This window comes from Littorina saxatilis, linkage group LG3, assembly GCF_037325665.1.
Source record: "Littorina saxatilis isolate snail1 linkage group LG3, US_GU_Lsax_2.0, whole genome shotgun sequence".
Taxonomy (NCBI): Eukaryota; Metazoa; Mollusca; class Gastropoda; order Littorinimorpha; family Littorinidae; genus Littorina; species Littorina saxatilis.
In genome coordinates, this window is record NC_090247.1 from 65,809,332 (window position 1) to 65,830,643 (window position 21,312).

The 21,312-nt window shown below is 41.9% G+C and overlaps 2 protein-coding genes and 1 long non-coding RNA gene across 4 annotated transcripts in view; 2 read left to right on the top strand and 1 right to left on the bottom strand.

The window, feature by feature from the left end:
• Positions 1–2,822, top strand: part of LOC138963008 (uncharacterized) — an 8,539-nt gene extending 5,717 nt beyond the window's left edge. For both annotated transcript variants that reach the window (XM_070334982.1, XM_070334981.1), the window contains one exon: positions 564–2,822. In XM_070334982.1, the coding sequence (XP_070191083.1) occupies positions 564–1,420 (857 nt within the window). In that variant the 3' untranslated portion in view covers positions 1,421–2,822. The remainder of the gene's footprint in view (positions 1–563) is intronic.
• The window catches only part of LOC138963007 (uncharacterized), a 27,715-nt gene extending 17,948 nt beyond the window's left edge, over positions 1–9,767 (bottom strand). The window contains exons 1-8 of the mRNA XM_070334979.1: positions 9,222–9,767; positions 8,287–8,419; positions 7,390–7,549; positions 5,878–6,048; positions 5,511–5,602; positions 4,973–5,199; positions 4,274–4,524; positions 3,434–3,656 (exon numbers count right to left, since the gene is read on the bottom strand). Coding sequence (XP_070191080.1) covers positions 3,434–3,656; positions 4,274–4,524; positions 4,973–5,199; positions 5,511–5,602; positions 5,878–6,048; positions 7,390–7,549; positions 8,287–8,419; positions 9,222–9,495 — 1,531 coding nt within the window. The 5' untranslated portion in view covers positions 9,496–9,767. The remainder of the gene's footprint in view (positions 1–3,433; positions 3,657–4,273; positions 4,525–4,972; positions 5,200–5,510; positions 5,603–5,877; positions 6,049–7,389; positions 7,550–8,286; positions 8,420–9,221) is intronic.
• Positions 9,768–10,843: 1,076 nt separating this feature from the next.
• Positions 10,844–15,707, top strand: LOC138963009 (uncharacterized). Its single transcript, XR_011454687.1, has 4 exons — positions 10,844–11,275; positions 11,799–11,930; positions 12,646–12,729; positions 14,662–15,707. It is a non-coding gene; the product is annotated as an uncharacterized lncRNA (long non-coding RNA).
• The last annotated feature ends 5,605 nt before the right edge of the window (positions 15,708–21,312 follow it).

A 21,312-nucleotide genomic window follows, 5' to 3' on the forward strand; every position in this document is an offset into this window, starting at 1 on the left:
CACGTGTCGAGATCGCCGGTGAAGCTTTCCAAAATTAGTCTCCCGCGAAAAAAAACAAAAAACCTCGAGCGTCGCATAACCAGTCGTACCGTTTGTAAAACGATCAAAGTCATATCCTTTTGCCTTTCAAGTCGTACGTTATTATACCTCTTGGCAAAATAATTGTTACTTACCGACACCCTTTCAAAGAGCGTCTCGTACGTGATTTGGGGGGTCAGAGGGTATAATACCTCCAATTTTACGTGATGTTGAACCCTGGTCTCTCTCTCTCTCTCTCTCTCTCTCTCTCTCTCTCTCTCTCTCTCTCTCTCTCTCTCTCTCTCTCTCTTCTCTCTTCTCTTCTCTTCTCTTCTCTCCTCTTCTCTCCTCTCCTCTCCTCTCCTCTCTCTCTCCTCTCTTCTCCTGTCCTCTTCTGTCCTGTCCTCTCTCCTCCTGTCCTCTCCTGTCCTCTCCTCTCCTTCTCTCTCTTCTCTCTCTCTCTCTCTCTCTCTCTCTCTCTCTCTCTCTCTCTCTCTCTCTCTCTTTTTAAAATCTTGGATCACTATGTTTTGGCCTGCTTTCAGACGGAACAGCAAAGTGGGACGCGCTAGTGGCCACCCCTCGCCGTGTCTTCCAGACCTCAGCGGCCACAGACCAAGACGTGAAACCCCCCTTCATCTGTGACATGCTGACCGCGCGTGACGGCCGCGTGCTGATGGGCGACATCAACAACAAGATGGTCAAGCTCCTGTCTCCGGACAACCCGTCAGAGGTGGCCTACGTCCAGCTAGAAGGCGGCATCAGACGTATGGCTCTTCTCTCTGGGGACGCGGTGGCCGTCAACACGGACATCAAAGTCATCTACTTGGTCAACAGTAACGGAGGCGAGTTCACCGTCAAAGGCCGCTTCCAGACCGCCAGGCAGTACATCGGGATGGTGCAGGGACCTGATGACGTCACGCTGGTTGTCGGGTGCTGGAAGGATGACGACGGCCCTGCCCGCATTGACGTCATCCGCCATGACGGATCTGTGGTGAGGACCGTTGCCGACGAGAGCTCCATCCCCGGTCTAAAGAGTCCCTGTCAGCTGCTGCAGCTGGGTGACCGTCTGATCATTCCGGATCTATTGGCAAACTGCGTCTACATCCTGGAACTCTCCTCCGGTCGTCTAGTGGAGACGGTCACACACGCCGACATCAAGAAGCCCACTCAGGTTCTGGTCGATGGCAGAGAAAACCTGTATTTCGTCAGCCACGAAGGTCAGTGTGTTCTTGTCCGCAGCCCAGAGGGACAGTGGAGGCACCTTCTTCGAGGCAAGGAGGACGGGGTGAACGAGCTGACCTCCCCATGGGCGGCTTGCCTGATCGACACCGGCATTGTGGTAGCGTGGAATAATAATTTTACTACGCCTTTTGCGGTTGCTGGTTACACTCTGGAATAGGAGTGGGCTGTTTCTGAAGGTGTTCGACGGACCTTGACATTATATTCTCGTGGAATATGCTACACCCTTTGCGATTGCTGGGTACACTCTGATATTGGGCGGTGCTGTTTCTTTGGGTGTACCCGAACTTTGCGGTATTGTGGAATAATCATTTTACGACACCTTTTGCGGTTGCTGGGTACACTCTGGAATAGGGCGGGGCTGTTTCTCTGAGTGTACGACCGACCCTGACCTTGCGGTCTTGTGGAATAAGAAATGTTCCACACCCTTTTCAGACCCCCCGCGGGTTAGGGGGAGTCCCATATTGGTTGGGACGAGAAAGAATTTACCCGATGCTACCCAGCATGTCGTAAGAGGCGACTAACGGTTCTGTTTCTCCTTTTACCCTTGTTAAGTGTTTCTTGTATAGAATATAGTCAATGTTTGTAAAGATTTTAGTCAAGCAGTATGTAAGAAATGTTAAGTCCTTTGTACTGGAAACTTGCATTCTCCCAGTAAGGTCATATATTGTACTACGTTGCAAGCCCCTGGAGCAATTTTTTGATTAGTGCTTTTGTGAACAAGAAACAATTAACAAGTGGCTCTATCCCATCTCCGCCCTTTCCCCTATCCCATCTCCCCCCTTTCCCCGTCGCGATATAACCTTGAATGGTTGAAAACGACGTTAAACACCAAATAAAGAAAGAAATAAAGAAAGACACCCTTTTCAGTGGCCATAAACAGTCTGGTGTAGAACAATACTGTTTCTGTTGGTGTAAAGTCGACACTACCATTGTCGTTTCGTAAAATAACTTTGCTGCGCCCTCTGCAGTGGCCGGCTACACTCTGCTGTAGGACAGGGCTGTTTGTGTGGCCGGCTACACTCTGCTATAGGACAGGGCTGTTTGTGTGGCCGGCTACACTCTGCTGTAGGACAGGGCTGTTTGTGTGGCCGGCTACACTCTGCTGTAGGACAGGGCTGTTTGTGTGGCCGGCTACACTCTGCTGTAGGACAGGGCTGTTTGTGTGGCTGTACTGTTTTGCACGACATTCGCATTGCGGTTTTGTTAAGCGAACAAGTATGTCCGTCATCCCTTGCAATTGTCGGATTGAAGTACACCGGTTGTTTGATTACATATATATATTTCAAACTGTATGTTTTCACTGTTTGAATATAGACTTTGGCCCAATTAGACAAAAACATTGCGTACAATCTTTCAAAATGTAAGAATTGAGTGATACTGATGTTGTGCCACAACGTGTTCATTAAATCCCATAAGATGAGTTACAAAATGTTACCAATGTTAGATGTTAGAAAAATTGGGAAATAATATTTTTATTTTTATTGCATCACATAACCAGAATTATACATAGTTAATCAAGAATAAAACTTGTTTTCCGTAAAGTTATTGAATTACACGCCTTTCTTAATGTTTGACAATTGGTTTGTGATTGTTGTATGTCTTCTGCTAAACAACGGGAAGTAAGCACAAGTCTGATTGCATACGACATGAGTAATAGAGTAAGTGAGAGTTACGCGGAACCAGTCTCCTGGCACCTGAGAGAATAACACCCCCCGCGGGTTAGGGGGAGTCCCATATTGGTTGGGACGAGAAAGAATTTACCCGATGCTCCCCAGCATGTCGTAAGAGGCGACCAACGGATTCTGTTTCTCCTTTTACCCTTGTTAAGTGTTTCTTGTATAGAATATAGTCAATTTTTGTCAAGATTTTAGTCAAGCAGTATGTAAGAAATGTTAAGTCCTTTGTACTGGAAACTTGCATTCTCCCAGTAAGGTAATACATTGTACTACGTTGCAAGCCCCTGGAGCAAATTTTTGATTAGTGCTTTTGTGAACAAGAAACAATTGACAAGTGGCTCTATCCCATCTCCCCCCTTCCCCCGTCGCGATATAACCTTCGTGGTTGAAAACGACGTTAAACACCAAATAAAGAAAGAAAGAAAGAGAGAATAACAAGCAGTGAAATGAATAAGCGACTTTCATCCTCAAATATAAACACCTTTTTGTCTTACCTGTTCCAAGCACTACGAAAGTGATGTTAGTTCCATCCACAGCTTGCAGAACTTGCTGGGCATCGTAGTTGTCGCACACCGTATTGTCGCAGCCTGAAGCAAACGTCACACTGCGACCCACGGGCGACAGGGCCGCCAGTGGAGACATCATGTCCCCCACTGGGGCATAGGGAGGGTAGTCTCCTACGAGTTCGGCGGTGTCGTTGGCCATCGGTCCTACGATCTGCAGAAGAAAACTTGTGCAAAGTTCTGAATTTGAAAAGGTCAAAGACGGAAAAAAGCCCAATTATGTGGGATAAAAGTAAGAAACATAGAGAAATAGTTCGTTTTAAATGGAGATACGGACAGAAGCTGAGATGCAGATATGGACAGAGACAGGAAGAAGTGATGATGAGGAGGGTTGACTTCTCAAAACAAAAAAACCCCGAGAGGGTGAATTCTTAGTCAAATGAAATGTCTTAATTCCAACGTCTCCGTTGTACAAGGGAAACTTTAACGAGAACCCACGTAGCCCCCCGAAGACGGAATACATCAGCCTTTTGGCGGGGAGCAAACCGGATGCATGCGCACTTTACGACGAAAGCGTCTCTGACCTTCTAACACACACAAAACTCAAAACATTACACTTTCCGCTGTATTTGGTACGGGAGTTCTAGGCGGGTTTTTTCGTAAACAAGCACACACACACACACACACACACACACACACACACACACACACACACACACACACACACACACATGTTCTCACCTTATTTCCGACATATCAAATACAAAACCCTCAAGACAACCCATAAACTAACTATGATTAAGACGAAGATAATCAGGTTAATAAGCATACCGCGATCTTTTGGTACTTATTTCGCTGCATGGGAAGAATCAAGTTGTTCTTGAGCAGGACGAAGGATTTCATGGCTGCCTCCACAGCCAGGGCCTTGTGTTCGGGAGTCTCCACGTCAGCATTGCTCAGTTTGCTGTAAGGGTTCATTTCCGGTGGGTCAAACTCGCCCAGCCTCATTCTGGTGTAGAACAGTGGCGCCACCAACTGGCGAACTCTATCTTCTTTCAGCTTGTTTTCGTGTACAGCCTGATCTGCAAGAACAAAACGTATGACATAGAAATTCTTCCAGATGACAATTTTTTTTCTTTTTTGGATAAATGTCTTCAATGACGTCATATCCGGCTTTCAATGAAAGTTGGAGTGGCACTGTCACGTCCTAACTTTTTTTAATCAAATTGATTGAAATTTTAGTCAAGCAATCTTCGACAAAGCCTAGAGTATGGGATTTCATTTCAGTTCAAAAGCTTAAACATTAATTAATGAGTTAATTCAAAATTTAAAATCTCAAAATTCGAATAAATTTTTTTAATTTATAAATCGATCCATAATGGGACCCCTGTACCCAGAGAATAGTGCACAGCGTCCTCCATACTATGTGAAGACTCTAGACTGCATCCAGCGTTGACACACACACACACACACACACACACACACACACACACACACACACACACACACACACACACACACACACTGTACCCAGAGAAGAATACACAGCATCCTCCTTGCTGTGAGAAGACTCCAGACTGCAGCCAGCGTTAGCACAGGCAGCCACCGTGTCCACCGTGTTGTTAAAGTAGTGGTGCTTGTCCATGATGAAGTTGATGGCACCGCCGTCACTGACCACGTAGCCCGTGAAGTTCCACTCCCCTCTCAGGGTGTCCGTTAGCAGCATCTTGTTGGCGCATGCGGGCACCCCGTTAAGCCTGCAAGCGGAGTTTTTGTTCACACTCTGTTTAATCTTACATAAAAGCCATGAAGTGGTGATGACTTGAAAAATCCTAAATAAACAAGACCTTTCAAGTGATTTTTGAAAATGGTGATCTGTGGTGATAGGGGGAAAGGACACTCGAATTAAAAAAAACAGCACACAGGTTCTTTATCATATCTTCAGAAAGTAATCTCATTTTGGACACCCGAAGCCGTTTACTAGAGAGCCTTCTTGTAGGTGGCTAAGGGTGTTCAAAATGAAAGTCCTAATAGTTATATCTGATGAATTAGTAATTGAGGTACTTACTTGTTATAACTGCACATGACGCTGTAGGATCCAGCCTGAACACATTTCCTGAATGCAGGTAAAAATGTAGTTCTCCAGTCTCTCTCCGATACCTGCGTCATTGAAAAACATGATATCGAAATCTCTGCTCGGTCATTAGTTAGTTTGTTGCTTTTTGTGTTGTTGTTGTTGTTGTTGTTGTTGTTGTTGTTGTTGTTGTTGTTGTTGTTGTTGTTGTGGTTGTTGTTGTTGTTGTTGTTTTGGAGTTTTTGTTATGGTTGGTTTTTTTTTCCTATTTTGTGGTATAAGCTTACAAAACCCCACTTATATCGCTTATATTTGAGCAAAAAAGTTCAGTCGTTTTAAATTCGCGAGAACTATCATTCACCTGTGCATCAAAAGACAGTCTGTTGACAGGGATGTTCTCAGGACCGCCGTGAACATCAAAGTGTTTACATCCACCGCTGGCACGGACGTAGCGCGTGTCGTTGCCTTGGAGACCTTGGATGTAGGCGGCACCCAAAACACCCGACAAGAAAGGATCCTCTCCGTACGTTTCCTGAAAACAAGACCAGAAATTTGTCAAGTGCATCCCAGATAATTAAAGAGATCTTGTATGTGTGTTGATAGGCTGGGGTCCATGTCCGTGTCCATCATTTTAGACTTCTGTTTTGGGAATTCCATGTGTACGAATGCGAGACTAAGCTAGCTTCGTCTGTGTCATGAGTTAATACTTTGCCTTGATCATGAATTCATTAACACTGAAAATCTGTCGAGGCTTTTACAAAGGATGAGCTAGAGAATGATTCCACTTGGATGTAAAACATGTTACAAAGGATGAGCTAGAGAATGATTCCACTTGGATGTAAAACATGTTACAAAGGATGAGCTAGAGAATGATTCCACTTGGATGTAAAACATTTTACAAAGGATGAGCTAGAGAATGATTCCACTTGGATGTAAAACATGTTACAAAGGATGAGCTAGAGAATGATTCCACTTGGATGTAAAACATGTTACAAAGGATGAGCTAGAGAATGATTCCACTTGGATGTAAAACATGTTACAAAGGATGAGCTAGAGAATGATTCCACTTGGATGTAAAACATGTTACAAAGGATGAGCTAGAGAATGATTCCACTTGGATGTAAAACATTTTACACAAAGGATGAGCTAGAGAATGATTCCACTTGGATGTAAAACATGTTACAAAGGATGAGCTAAAGAATGATTCCACTTGGATGTAAAACATGTTACAAAGGATGAGCTAGAGAATGATTCCACTTGGATGTAAAACATGTTACAAAGGATGAGCTAGAGAATGATTCCACTTGGATGTAAAACATGTTACAAAGGATGAGCTAAAGAATGATTCCACTTGGATGTAAAACATGTTACAAAGGATGAGCTAAAGAATGATTCCACTTGGATGTAAAACATGTTACAAAGGATGAGCTAAAGAATGATTCCACTTGGATGTAAAACATGTTACAAAGGATGAGCTAGAGAATGATTCCACTTGGATGTAAAACATGTTACAAAGGATGAGCTAGAGAATGATTCCACTTGGATGTAAAACATGTTACAAAGGATGAGCTAAAGAATGATTCCACTTGGATGTAAAACATGTTACAAAGGATGAGCTAAAGAATGATTCCACTTGGATGTAAAACATGTTACAAAGGATGAGCTAAAGAATGATTCCACTTAAATATAAAACGATAGTTAACAGCGTGGCTGCTTGTTGCGCGGAATCAGTGCACATTTTTTTGCTGAACTTATTTCGTATACTGAGATCGGTGTTCAGATATTAAATTCAGCCAAAGACGCCCACTTATCAAGCACAAAAGTACCAAAATCAAGTCCGTCCACGTAAATCTAATTATGTCAACTAACTCACCTGGTTTCTTCCCCACCTGGGGTCTCTCATGATGTTGACGACAGGTGAGAGACAGGCGACACCTGTGTGATAACCGTAGTTGCCCTGCTTGGCGAAGTCGTTGTGTTTACCTCGCACCTCCACGGCTGTGGCTTCTGCCACTCTGTAGATCAGGTCGGGGCTGCAGAAAAGTGTGTAATGTGTATATATTTGAACATTGGTTTTTGTTTACTGAATGTTGAATCTGCTCCTGTACAATGCTGCTTGTGTACATTTTCGCAATTTGTGTTCCAATCTTATTTGCCTACCCTTTCTGTGGGACTCAAAGAAAGAAAGATAAAAGACATAAAGGTTAGAGAGGAAAGAAAAAAAGGAAAATATTTTTTCAACATTTTGCTAAAAACGTCGATCAGTAACTTGTCACACACTGCGTGAATCAACTCAATATCAAACATGGAAAAGTGTAGCAGTGACACTGTTACAGCAAGAACTAGCCAACCCCTCGCAAGACATCATGTTTCATACTGTGTTCCAGACGGGCGCATTGGCCTGGTGGATAAGACATCGGCCTCTCAATCGGAAGGTCGTGGGTTCGAATTCCGGCCGCGCCTGGTGGGTTAAGGGTGGAGATTTTTCCAATCTCCCACGTCAACTTATGTGCTGACCTGCTAGTGCCTTATCCCTCTGCGTGAGTAAACGCAAGCACAAGACCAAGTGCGCACGGAAAGACCCCGTAATCCATGACAGAATTCGGTGGGTTATAGAAACACGAAAATACCCAGCATGCTTCCCCGTAAAAACGTAAAAACCTACTCGTGAAAAATCCCACGAGTGTACCGAGGGAGTTTCAGCCCATGAACGAAGAAGAAGAAGAAGATACTGTAGAAATCTGCGAACCCTCAAGCACATACAAGTTACCTGAAAGAAGCGGCCAGACCCAGAGACTGTGGAAACGCTGTGACGTTCTGGACGAAGGCGTCACCACGCAGACACTCGGTGGCCCACTGGAAGGGTCCGATCCCAAGTCTGCCTATTGTTGCCGAAGGTCCGGCTATAAGAAATATATCAGAAAATGAGAACACAGTATGAGTTGTTTGATATTCTTTTGACGAAGAAACTAGAATTGGCCTGTGACGTTGTCATAATTATAGTGAAGGTGTTGTCTCCTGGGTTGTTGTGCACAAGAAAGTGCCCAACTGTTATCGTCCCCAATCCAATGATTCATTCTGAGAGAGATGGAATTGGGTTTAAACAAAAAGGGATTTGTGTAATTGTTTAATATATATAGCTGATGCATAGATTGACGGACCAACTAGCTCGGTAACCAAATAACTAACCAGATACTTTCTTTATTTGGTGTTTAGCGTCGTTTTCAACCGTTCAAGGTTATATCGCGACGGAACTAGATACTGGAGCAGGTGAAGCATGATGCACTTAAAGACATACGCAACAATAGTTATTAGTACAGTTAAACTTAAAGCCCCTAGCTTGTAGACCCTCCCTCCCCCTGCATCCTTCCCTTCCCCCTCCTCCCTGCCGCCCTGTTCCCGTTATAAAGACCTTGCTTTTCCAGATTGTTCATAACCAGAGTTAAAAAAAATTTTAAAAATCAAAATAAATAAATAAATAAAAATTCCCTGCGCTTAGAATTGTACCCACGGAATACGCGCGATATAAGCCTCATATTGATTGATTGATTGATTGAATTTAACCCATTTTTAAAGACTGCACTCTGCCCTTCATGTTAATATATTCATATCAAGACCTCGTGTTTCTCTGATTGCGTGTGGTCAGAGCAGGGAACTAATACGGAAGCACAATACATTTATTTTAAATTCCAAAACTTTACCCACCTGGTCCTCCGCAGTTCATCTGTCCCTGAAGCTCCGCCAGGGTCAGTCTGTGAACCAGGTCATTCACACGATCCTCCCACGGGAGGGACACGTTACGGAACGGGTAGTTCGCTGCATCTGTTGATACATCACTCTTTTGCAGGCGGCCATGTTTTCTTGAAACGTCGATGGTCCATGAGTTAACAGCTTCTTTGTCTGTGCGATGTTGAGTAGTACATTGAGAACAAAAGGAAGCGAGAACTAATGCTGCGCTGAACACACGAATATTCACCATAGTTTTGTCTGTGATAAATATGGTTGCAGAAAGCGCTGATGAATACCGTCACTGCCTTTTTGAGTCCGACATTTTGAAAAGATATCTGTGAAGTTTTAAAAGATTGTGTCTGTCCTAACACTATGTTCTCATACTTGTTCCGAGCGAATCGAATATTCACACGATGGCTCGACAATGAAAAAGAAAATCCGATCTCGAAAATATTTTGACAGGCACGAGTGTAAAATGTATTACTGTAGTACTAGGCTATGCGGATTGTTTCACAAGCTGACGTTCGAGTGAAACTAAGCGAAGCTGCCTTGCGAAAGATAGCCTACACATGCACTTGAATTCTTTGTTGTCATGTGCCAAGAAATAATACGAGATTATCGGTATCTGTACACCAGAGCTATGTCATGAGTTATGCGTACCAAAGTTTGACACAGAAACAAATTTTATCAGCTCACATTGTCATTGACATCATCATGTTGCACCAGATCACAATACTTGTGTATCCGTGACACAGTAATCCTTTTGTGTGTGTGTGTGTGTGTGTGTGTGTGTGTGTGTGTGTGTGTGTGTGTGTGTGTGTGTGTGTGTGTGTGTGTGTGTGTGTGTGTGTCCGGTGTGTGCGTGTGTATTTGTGTTTTAGTAGTAGTACTAGTAAGACTATAGTAGTAGAACATGTACAAGTAGCCTAATTATCCGTCAGGCCACTGCTTAATTTTTCTGTGTGTCTGTCACTGTGACAGTTTATAATCAGATATCTATGTAAACGGTTAGTCAGCAAAAGCGCATTGATAAAGCTGACTAGTCACTGAATTAAATTTTGTGAACAAATAGTAGTGGATGTCTTTCATTCTTTATGAAAGAAAATCAAAGGGAAAAAACAACAACAAAAGATTTACTGGCTTTCTTGTAAAACTAGTTAGCACATATAATGTTGCCGTAAACTGTGAGCATTATTTATTTATATATGTATCGATTGAACACTGGATTTCCCTTCTTTGAGCCATATGACGTCAGAGGCCGACAATATGAGTTATTCGCCTAAAAGGCTCATGCTTGATATCTTTTTTCTCGACATGCCTGTTATCATTTGCTAACAGTCAGCATATTAGAAATAACGGTTTTATTGGCTCACGTACACTCTAAATTTTATAACACTTTGAGAACACTGAAAGTGTTTAGGGTGAACACTTAAAGTGTTAGGGTGAACACATTTTTACACTTTTGGAACACAGAAAGTGTTCTCAATGTGTTATCCTGAAGCATCTTCTGCTACCTGAACACTTTTGGAACACATGGTAAACACTTTTTAGCACAGTGGAACACCAGGTGAACACACGTGTTCAACAAGTGTTCCACAAGTGTTCCACTTCGTCTTTTAGTCATGCTCCGAATAAAATAATACATTAAAAATATTTGGACCATGAGCAGATTCGAACCCGAGACCTTCGCCTTGCCATGTCAGCGCTCTACCGATTGAGCTACGGAGACTCGTCGGGATCTAGCGTCGCTTAGAGTATATAATTTTTATACCCCCTAGACCGCTGCGGGACGTTTTTTTGTTTTTGTTTTTAATCGTGTTGTGCTTATATTTTTTCATCAAACATTTATTTCATCTGAGACATCTAATAAGCGGTAAGTATTAGCATTTTTATTTTTACAATTTAATAATGTTACTAATTGTCCCATCATGCTTCAGCTGGACCAAAAAAGAACGTTGACACTTTTAGATCTGTGGACCTGTCTGCGTTGTCGCTGCGTTGATTTGGCTCAGGATTTCCGATTGTTATCTGTAAGTTGCTTGCTGAGATTTTGTATTAATTCATCTAAGCTTAGTCACTCGTATTTTTGTTGTAACATGTTCCTGTTACTTGTATCTGTGGACGTTTGAAGACAATTTCTCTAATTTTGCTGTCGCAACGGTTTCAGCTGATCAGTGGACCTTTTACATTAGTTCTGCGTTGGTAAATAAACTCTATTTCAATTTGATGTTGATTTTTTATTCTGGTTGATGTGCTTGGTTTTGTGTTATTGTTATACTTGTATGTCCAGGGGTTCCTTATAATTATAATGGTGGTCCAGTGAACGATACCTTCCGCCTGTGGTCAGAGCAATACATTTGCAGATTTTCGGATTCTTCTTCTTCCTTGATGTACGATCTGCACGCTAGATAAAGTGAAGCGGTAGGCTAAAAACAGCATACATTAATGAACAACATTCATCATAATAGTGGCCAGGTTGATTGTGTGCGCAATTTAGAATAATTCTATGCATGCTTGGTTGTATTTGATTTCACAGATCTATCACACTTTCAGGGAACTGGGAAGCCGTTTGAGCTGATGTGCCCATGTGGCGAATCGATGTGGGCGTAACCTGCGGACATTTCTTCTGAATTGCACTGAGGATGAACAGGAGGCACTGACGGCAACCCAGACGTGTTTACCAAGGTACGCATGTCCTGCATTTGCATATAGTGTGTAGTTTTGCAGAGAAATATTGACTTTCAAATTGATCTGATAAGTTTTGTTTGTTTGTTTGCTTAACGCACAGCCGACTACGAAGGGCCATATCAGGGCGGTGCTGCTTTGACATTTAACGTGCGCCACACACGAACTCGCAGCACAGGCTTCATGTCTCACCTAGTCACATTATTCTGACACCGGACCAACTAGTCCTAGCACTAACCCCATAATGCCAGACGCCAGGCGGAGCAGCCACTAGATTGCCAATTTTAAAGTTTTAGGTATGACCCGGCCGGGGTTCGAAGCCACGACCTCCCGATCACCGGGCGGACGCCTAACCACTAGGCCAATTGTGCCGGCGGTTGCGGAATCATTGATTATTCTATTTGCTGAAATACTCTGTTTCAAAATTAATATCTCCGTGCAAAACACACCAGACAGTCGCCAAACTCATATGTGGACACACACACACACACACACACACACACACACACACACACACACACACACACACACACACACACACACACACACACACAGCCAGCCCCCTCTCCTTCCACATTTGATAGAAATCTAAATGTTGATACACAGTTTCACAATAAACAAAAGTATGAGAATCAGAACACTTGTCAGTGTTGCTACGATGTGGAACTTCAGTAAAATAGTGTTTGATTTCTTAACATGCATCTTGTGTGTGCAGGAACCATACTGCTTGGCTGAGGCAGTTCACTTTCTGGAGATGGAGCTAACAGTAATGCGACGAAACCTTGTGGATGCACTTCATGTAAGTTTAAGCTTTCTGTGGGATACAGCGCAGTTACATTTTGAGAATGCTGCCTTATTTTGCAGTCTTCTCCTTAAAAGGTGGAAAAAATATACATATTTTTAAGTTCAGTGAGTGCTGAGGCCTGCAATGATAAAATGTTTTCCTGAACTAAGTCTACTCAGAATTTCCATTCGTTATGGTAGAGTAGTGCTGTAAACACTGAGGCCAGCTTTAGTCAAAGCATGGCCAACAGACAACACGCTGCTGATCCGCTTGGATCTGCCATTGCCGCTAACAGTGTATGCAGGGTGCATTCAATATGACACCCTTTTCTTTTGAAAATATTCTCATCGGAGTTTATGATTGGTTTTGACAGTGATCGCTGGCCTCCAATGGTCGCTGACAAGGTGTTTTCCTTCGGTTCACGAAGGTTTAGCTTGAGATCACGTGAGTTAAAAGCGATCCGTTTGTAAGTTTTGGTTAGTTTGATCTAAATAATGAAATATTTTAGAAAATTATGATAGAAATTAGAATGCATTTTATATTAAAGAATGCATTCCATATCATAGAACACATTCTATATTTATAGAATGCATTCTATAAAATAGAAAACATTGTATAATATAGAATGCATTCAATCATACTTGTCATTTGCCCAGAAATGTATTCTATTATAGAATGCATTCTATAACGTCCAACAATGCATTCTTATGATAGAATGCATTCTTATGATAGAATGCATTCCATAAAGCGCCACAAAACTTCTACAGGCCAGCTCGGTATGGTCCCTGCTTCGAAAGCAGATCTACAAACACTCTCACACACAGCTCTCTCTTTCTCTCTGTCTCTTTCTCTCTGTCTCTGTCTCTGTCTCTCTCTTTCTGTCTCTCTCTCTGTCTCTCTCTCTGTCTCTCTCTCTCTGTCTCTCTCTGTCTCTCTCTGTCTCTCTCTCTCTCTCTCTCTCTCTCTCTCTCTCTCTCTCTCTCTCTCTCTCTCTCTCTCTCTCTGTGCGTGTGTGTGGCTGTGTGGCTGTGTGTGTGTGTGTAGTTCTGCTTTTCTTTGCGGGGCTGGCCTGTTGTAGTTTCGGGACATTATGCATATAAATTATAATGCATTTCAGGACGTTAAAGAACGCATTCTATCATAAAAAGCATTTTGGTATTTTGTGTAAATTAGAATGCATTTTATCTTAGAAGGCAGTTCGGGACGTTATAGAATGCATTCTATAATATAGAATACATTACATAATAAATGATTTCCTTATAATTCATTATTTAGATCAAACCAACAAAACTTAGGTAGTTTCTTTACAAACGGATTACTAGAGGGTGCATTCAATATGACACCCTTTTCTTTGAACTAAAACTCATCGGAGTTCACGATTAATTGCGACAGTGATCTTTGGCTTCCAGTGATTGTTGACAAGGTGTTTTCCCTGGGTTCACATAGGTTTAAGAACGAGTTAAGGAAAACGGGCGTGCTCAAGGCCTCGCCACATTAGCAGTACGGTTTACTGCTTACCTTATATAAACAATTTGTAGAGTGCCATTTTCCAGAGTGGCCACGCGCTAATGAAATCCTTGCGAAAGACCTATTTTAATTCTACTTTTTGTTCTTAGGGACAGACTCCTGCTTCAAGTTCAAGAGGGATTACTTTTACATTCAGTCGTGTGTGCATGTGCGTGCATGCGAGTGTCATTGTGTGTTGGGAAGGTGAAAGCGAATTGGACGTGACGTATTTGTTCTCTGTTATGTGACCTATGCCCGTTCTGGAATAAAAAAAAGTTTACCTGTAACTGCGATTGTTGGAGATCTGCTGACAGCAAGAAGAAGTCCACTATTAGTTAAGATTTACACTTCAGTGTTATCAATTAAGTACAAACGTTTAACACAAACCTGTTAAGAGTTGGAAATGCATCATGTTCTAAAACTCACTTTTATTTCGAACAGGATGTTCCGGACAGCGAGTTGAAAACTAAACCAAAGACCAAGGGCCTGGAATCCTCCCAACTCTGAAGGGTGTTTTTGTTATCGGACTTTCGTGTGTGAACTTTCAAGATGGGGTTTACCAGAGCTCCGTTCATATTATTTAATAGCAACATATACCGAGCAACAAAAGAAACGCGAAAAAATTCTGCAATGTTTGATTGACAAAATCTCGAACAATTATGGAGTTAGAATTATCAAACCACAACATTTTGATGAAGGCATGTTTGACACAGCTGTTGCGTGAGTATTTTGATGCTGCGATTGTTTCAACACACGGGACAAAACGAAGTTTTGGAGGTCAGCCTTCATCGCGTTCTCTGGCCACTGATCGGACACTGGTTGCTTCCAGTGATGTTCCTGGTATTGTCAGCGGCTGAATTGAATCGATGTCGAAGACGTTGTGGAAGGAAATTGCGATCTTGTCTTATTGGGGTAATGCGAAAAAATCTACCGCGTTGCATAACTGCAGTGCTTCCAATGTCACCAGAACATTGCAGAAGGTGATAAACTGTTGACACATGCACGTTTAAAGCCCATGCCAGCGCTTCTGGATCACCCCCAGCTTTAAATCGACCTGGCATTTTGGTGGTGTCAATCTTGGCATCCTGGCTGTTTCAAAAGTGAGACTGGCAGCAAGCGTGCCATGGTCTCTTTTGGTTGCTAATGCATTAGTGAACACATCTCACACATCAGATTTCTCCTGCTCTACTTGCACGTGCTGCGAGCGCGCATTATGTGTTTTACGATAAACCTGCTTGTCCCGTGTGTTAAAACAGTCACAGCATCAAAATAATCACACAAAAGCAAGGTCAAACATGCCTTCATTAAACTTTTGTAGTTTAATAATTCTAACTCTATAATTGATGAAGATTTTGTCAATCAAACAATGACGAATTTTGTTGCTCGGTATATTATGTGTTCAACAATTCCTACCCCAGACCCGTTTGTTCTGCGACTGCTGCAGACATTTCTTTTTGTCAATTAAAAATGCTTCTTTGCTCACAAAATTTGATTTTAATGTCTTTCTGAATTGTATGACAGTGCAGGATGAAAGTGTTCCAAAAGTGTTCTAAAAGTGTTCCAAAAGTGTTCCAAAAGTGTTCCAAAAGTGTTCTAAAAGTGTTCCAAAAGTGTTCTAAAAGTGTTCTAAAAGTGTTCCAAAAGTGTTCTAAAAGTGTTCCAAAAGTGTTCCAAAAGTGTTCTAAAAGTGTTCCAAAAGTGTTCTAAAAGTGTTCCAAAAGTGTTCCAAAAGTGTTGACCTGAACACTTTTATGTGTTCAGAAGTGGTTACAGCAGGGTGAACACTTAAAAGTGTTCAGATGTGAACACTTTTGGAACACTTTTGGAACACTTTTTTGTGTATAGAACACTTTTTGTGTTCCAAAAGTGTTCCAAAAGTGTTCTACTAAAAGGGTGTTCAGAAGTGGTTACAGAAAGGGTGTTCAGGAGTGGAACACTTTTGTTTAGAGTGTAAGTGTAGCCTATGCGATGGTAAACTCTGTCTGTCTGTGCGTGCGTGCGTGCGTGCGTGCGTGCGTATGTATGTATGTGTGTATGTCTGTGGTAGAAACTTTAACATTTTTGGCTAAACACCGAAATACTCATTTCACGTGGTTAATTTTCAAGCACCATCTTCAAATTATTGAAGCAATGATCAACATTGTGTCGGCATGTGTGTAGTTAAAGCGTGTATCCAAAGAAAACGGGTGGTGGGGGGTTTTGAAGGGGTACAAGCAGTTGACTGGTTTGTGTCGTGTTTGGCATGCAGACGGCAGGTCAGGTGTCAAGATCAGGTCAGGGGTCGCGCGAAGGATTGTGGTCCAGTTCTCACCTCGCCGATTCGCCGGGGAAGACGATTTCATGTTGTTCGGTTTCTAAGCTCCAGAAAAGTAAATAAAGAAGATACCAAAGGGAGATTTCCTACAATTTGATCTGCACAGCGTGTTTCCAATGTCCACGCGAGGAAGAGCTGTCGAAAGCGCGGCAGTCAGTGTCGATCTTGCAGCCGTATCCCGGTAAGTTCAGAGACAGATCTAGTGTCTCCCACTCTCATAACGTGTCACCTACTGTTAATCCGTTTTGTTTTAATTTCTTTTTATTTCAGCAGACACGGATGTCAAACACAGTGCTAGGCAGTCACCTCTAGTGAAATGAGTTGATCTAAAGTGCCTGTAATGTTTGGATGTCTTTGCTCGTGATTCGATTTATGTGAATTTCAAGACTTGCAGTAGAGTCTCAAGTTAAGTTTACTCTGCCCGAAAAAAAACTGTCCACCATTTACTTGAACATGCAGATATAAGGAAACAGAATGAATCTGTTCTCAAAGTCAAAATGATCACGATTTTTTCCTCAGATTCAAAACATGCACTGTCATGGTTTTGTCTGTACAATTTAGTAAGTCTTAAGTACTTTGCAACAACTTCCTTGAACGTGAAAGACAGTTTTTGAATGCTAGATCTGTATCGCGTTTCATTCCAGACTCGATCCTCTCTTTGATTGTAGATCTACTGTTTGCTGTTTACGCACTATCATATGATTCGCTATGTAACGTTTGGTAAGCTTACCTTGCAACAGCTTTCTTGTCTTTGTTGGCATTTCTGGCTGTGTTGACCGTCAGAATTATTTTAAGAACCAGGCTGCTGCAGTCGACATGTTTCGCATATTGTAGGGTCACCATGCTGCATAGGTAAAGTGGCTTGTATAACCTGACTATTCTGTTTCAAAACACTGTTTATATTTGTGTAGGTTGTAGTCATCATTACTAATCGCATTTTGCCATTTGTTTCAGAAAGGAGGTTAAAGGCACAGTAAGCCTCCCGTAAACCATCACAGAGCTCCCCGAGCGTCTAAATACAGTACAAGCATACTTCCATTTGAACGCTCACCGAACGGGAACATCCTGGCTGCTTTCTGTCGAGCGTGAGACATTTTCCAAGAATTTATTTTCGTAGACTTGTTCCGTTAACAACAACGGCGCCTCGTTTTTGCGCTAGACCTAACTTTTAAAATCTAAATAATAAATTGACAGCTTGTTACACAAACATTCTTTAATCATAAAAGAATTCGTTTTTCATCAAGACAAGATCAGAACAATTCGAAGTTGTGAAAGTTTAAAAAAAGAAAAGCCCGGAAGCAAGGTCACGCAAGGGTCGTAGCAGACGACGGCCGGTTTATCAGTGCAAATCGCCGTTCCTCTCAACAGTCACAAGCCATCGCTAGAGTTCTTGTGAACCACAGCCGTTGTTTCGTGCATAAAAAAACGTGCTATTGTAGATAAGCTCACGTCGAGTCGCATTCAAATGACTAACTATGACGACTGCATTGTGAAAAGGGAAAACTGGATCACACGGGTTCACGATGGCTCAGGGGTAAGATAAACCACGCAAAAATAAATTCTTTGAAAATTGTTCGCTCTTTACGGAGGGCACCTAGGATGTTCTCAATTGGTGAGTGTTTAAATGAAAGGGTGTTTGTACTGTGTGTAAAAGCCTGACCGTATCTGTGATGGTTTACGGGAGGCTTACTCTGCCTTTAACCTACAACAAGATCGACGCTATGTCAGATATATGCCTCAGCCACATGAAGACTTCCGAATTTAGATCTACTCGGCATGGTGACAAGTCTTGATGAAAAGTATAGGACTGAGGACATCAGTGGAAAAAGTGCCCACATGGCAGGTACCTAACCTATTACCCTAGTCAGTTTGCCTTCTTTTGAAAATTATACATGGAGTTGATATGATGCGTTAGTTTTAACTGTGTGTGTGTGTGTGCGTGTGTGTGTGTGTGTGTGTGTGTGTGTGTGTTGTGTGTGTGTGTTGTGTGTGTGTGTGTTACGGAGTGAGTGAGTTTGTGTTATGTTACTGTTTGTTGATTTCTTACGGGAGCCTTGAAGGCTTCGCCTCTTGTTACCGTTTAATTCGACCAAAAGAAATTCGAAGCGACCCCGCGAATTAGACAGAACAGCCGCAATGGGAACTTGAGCGCTCCTACCTGATTATGCCTGTCAGTCAAAGAATTCTCGTGACCTGGGTCAGCCAATCAGAGTAATACTCCTGACGTGATGATGAATATTCACAGATCAAATGCGTTTGACACACAACAATGCGTTTCGGTTGCTTCGCTTTTTCTTGTTGAATAGAGAGCGACAGATTTAGAACCGACTCAAGGCGGATGGGAAATGACGTAAAGATACATTTGACGTAACGCGAGTGACGCAATTTCACTTGATTTTCCGAACTTAGGTAATTTAGATTTCAAGTGAGCGAGTCGGCATTTCACACTCAGAGGATGGGCGGTACCTTGCTGTTCCGTAAAGCACCCACCGACAAAACTCGCTTATCGGTATTTTTTTTTTTTTAGATAAAGAGAGTATTATCTGACAGCATTTGAAGTGTCATTCTGTAGAATAAATCACGCTGATATTGTTGATTTAAATTTTTACTTTGTTTTGTCAATTTTTAGCTTGATAAACAAAAAGGGTCCCTGTCTGAACGTTATAACATTTAACAGGTCACCTAGAATCCGTCCTGATTGGTCAAAAAGCCATATGGGGCACTGAATTGGTAATAAAACTTCATATTTAGGCGGCCAGCCGAGACTACAAAATAGTGCAGGTTTGTGTGCGTTCAGTCATAAAAACTAAAAGGAATTCTAACCAGAATCGATCGATACATAAATGTTATTTGTATTTTCAAAAATACAAATAACGTATAATATTTCCATTTATGTTCATTTATTTTGAAAATAAGTATCATTTAATTTGCAGAAAAAGAGAATACTAGGGGAAGGGCTCCTAATATGGACCACTTTTTGTTTCATGTTTCATTTTGTGTTTGGTAGTTCTTCTCTCTTAGGTTAACCGTTAGGCCTAATTAGAGTGAAATAGCTTTGATAGACATTCAGCAAAAATTAAATACAGAAAAAAATCACAAATGGTCCATATTAGGAGCCTGGGCGCCTAATATGGACCAGTTAAGCTGCCTTCACGAATTACTGTAAAATCCCCCTATACTTCAAATAACATGATACAACTTAGTGTACAAGTCAGACTAATTAAAATATGCTTTAGATTTATCTGTTTCGGGTCAATGGTAGCATTATTTGAAGCACACCAGGACACTAAAGAAGCTTATCAAAAACAGAGTGAAAATAAGTGAAATTATTAACTTCCACGAAAAGAAGACTATTTGTTATATTTTTTTTTAAATCTCGAGGGCTAGTTATAGGTTATTTCCAGCAAGCTTCTTAATGAAATAATGAAAATAGCCTTTAGCTTTTATTTTCTTCGATTTGTTGAAGGTGGTCCATATTAGGGGACTCGCACATACTTTGAGATGTTGCTATTATTTTTTTGTTTGCAGTAGAAACTCGGGGTCAACACTGATAAAATGTAACAAATACGGTCTTAGCTGTCATATATAGCAATTTGTGTGGGATAAAAGCTTTGGCTGTGGACATAAACAAGTCCGTTTTAGGCGGCAATAGAGTGAACGCTGCCAAAAGTGAAAAAAAAGAGAAAAGCCTAACGGTTTTGAGATTGTATTTCTGCAACTATTTTGACATGTGCAAGTTATCCAGAGAGGGTGAATACAGCGAATAAAACTTTTTGAACGCTCTAGCGCCGTTAGTTTGTCAGAACAGGAGGTGGTCCATATTAGGAGCCGGTCCATATTAGGAGCCCTTCCCCTACATGGCTTGCTGTGTCGTACCAGATTTACAGGAGTTGTTTTTTTAAATATTGAACTGCGTGCGAAAGCGAGCTGTTCACTATTTGAAAAAGCAACTCCTGTAAATCTGGTACGCCGGGACACAGCAAGCCATGTATTCTGCCAGTTTATCCTACATACTGTACTTACGTGTAGGCTATCATTTTAACTGAACATTTCCTGCAATCGAGGCAGCTAAATTGAAGACGCTTGTTTTGGAACCTCGATCTCTTCTAAAGCCTCGTGCAATCTAATACGTCAAAGCAAAAAAACGTCACTCTGAAAATGTGGCGTGGCGTGTTAGTTCTAAATAATCATCGAGGCGGACGGATTAACTTGACTCGACGAGCGCAATTTTTTTTTCTATAATGACGTTTGTCTCGGTGACTTTGGCATCATAAGCAGTGAAACAAGAGGCGAAGCCTTCAAGGCTCCCGTAAGAAATCAACAAACAGTAACATAACACAAACTCACTCACTCCGTAACACACACACACACACACACACACACACACACACACACACACACACACACACACACACGCACACACACACACAGTTAAAACTAACGCATCATATCAACTCCATGTATAATTTTCAAAAGAAGGCAAACTGACTAGGGTAATAGGTTAGGTACCTGCCATGTGGGCACTTTTTCCACTGCTGTCCTCAGTCCTATACTTTTCATCAAGACTTGTCACCATGCCGAGTAGATCTAAATTCGGAAGTCTTCATGTGGCTGAGGCATATATCATAGCGTCGATCTTGTTGTAGGTTAACCTCCTTTCTGAAACAAATGGCAAAATGCGATTAGTTATGATGACTACAACCTACACAAATATAAACAGTGTTTTGAAACAGAATAGTCAGGTTATACAAGCCACTTTACCTATGCAGCATGGTGAC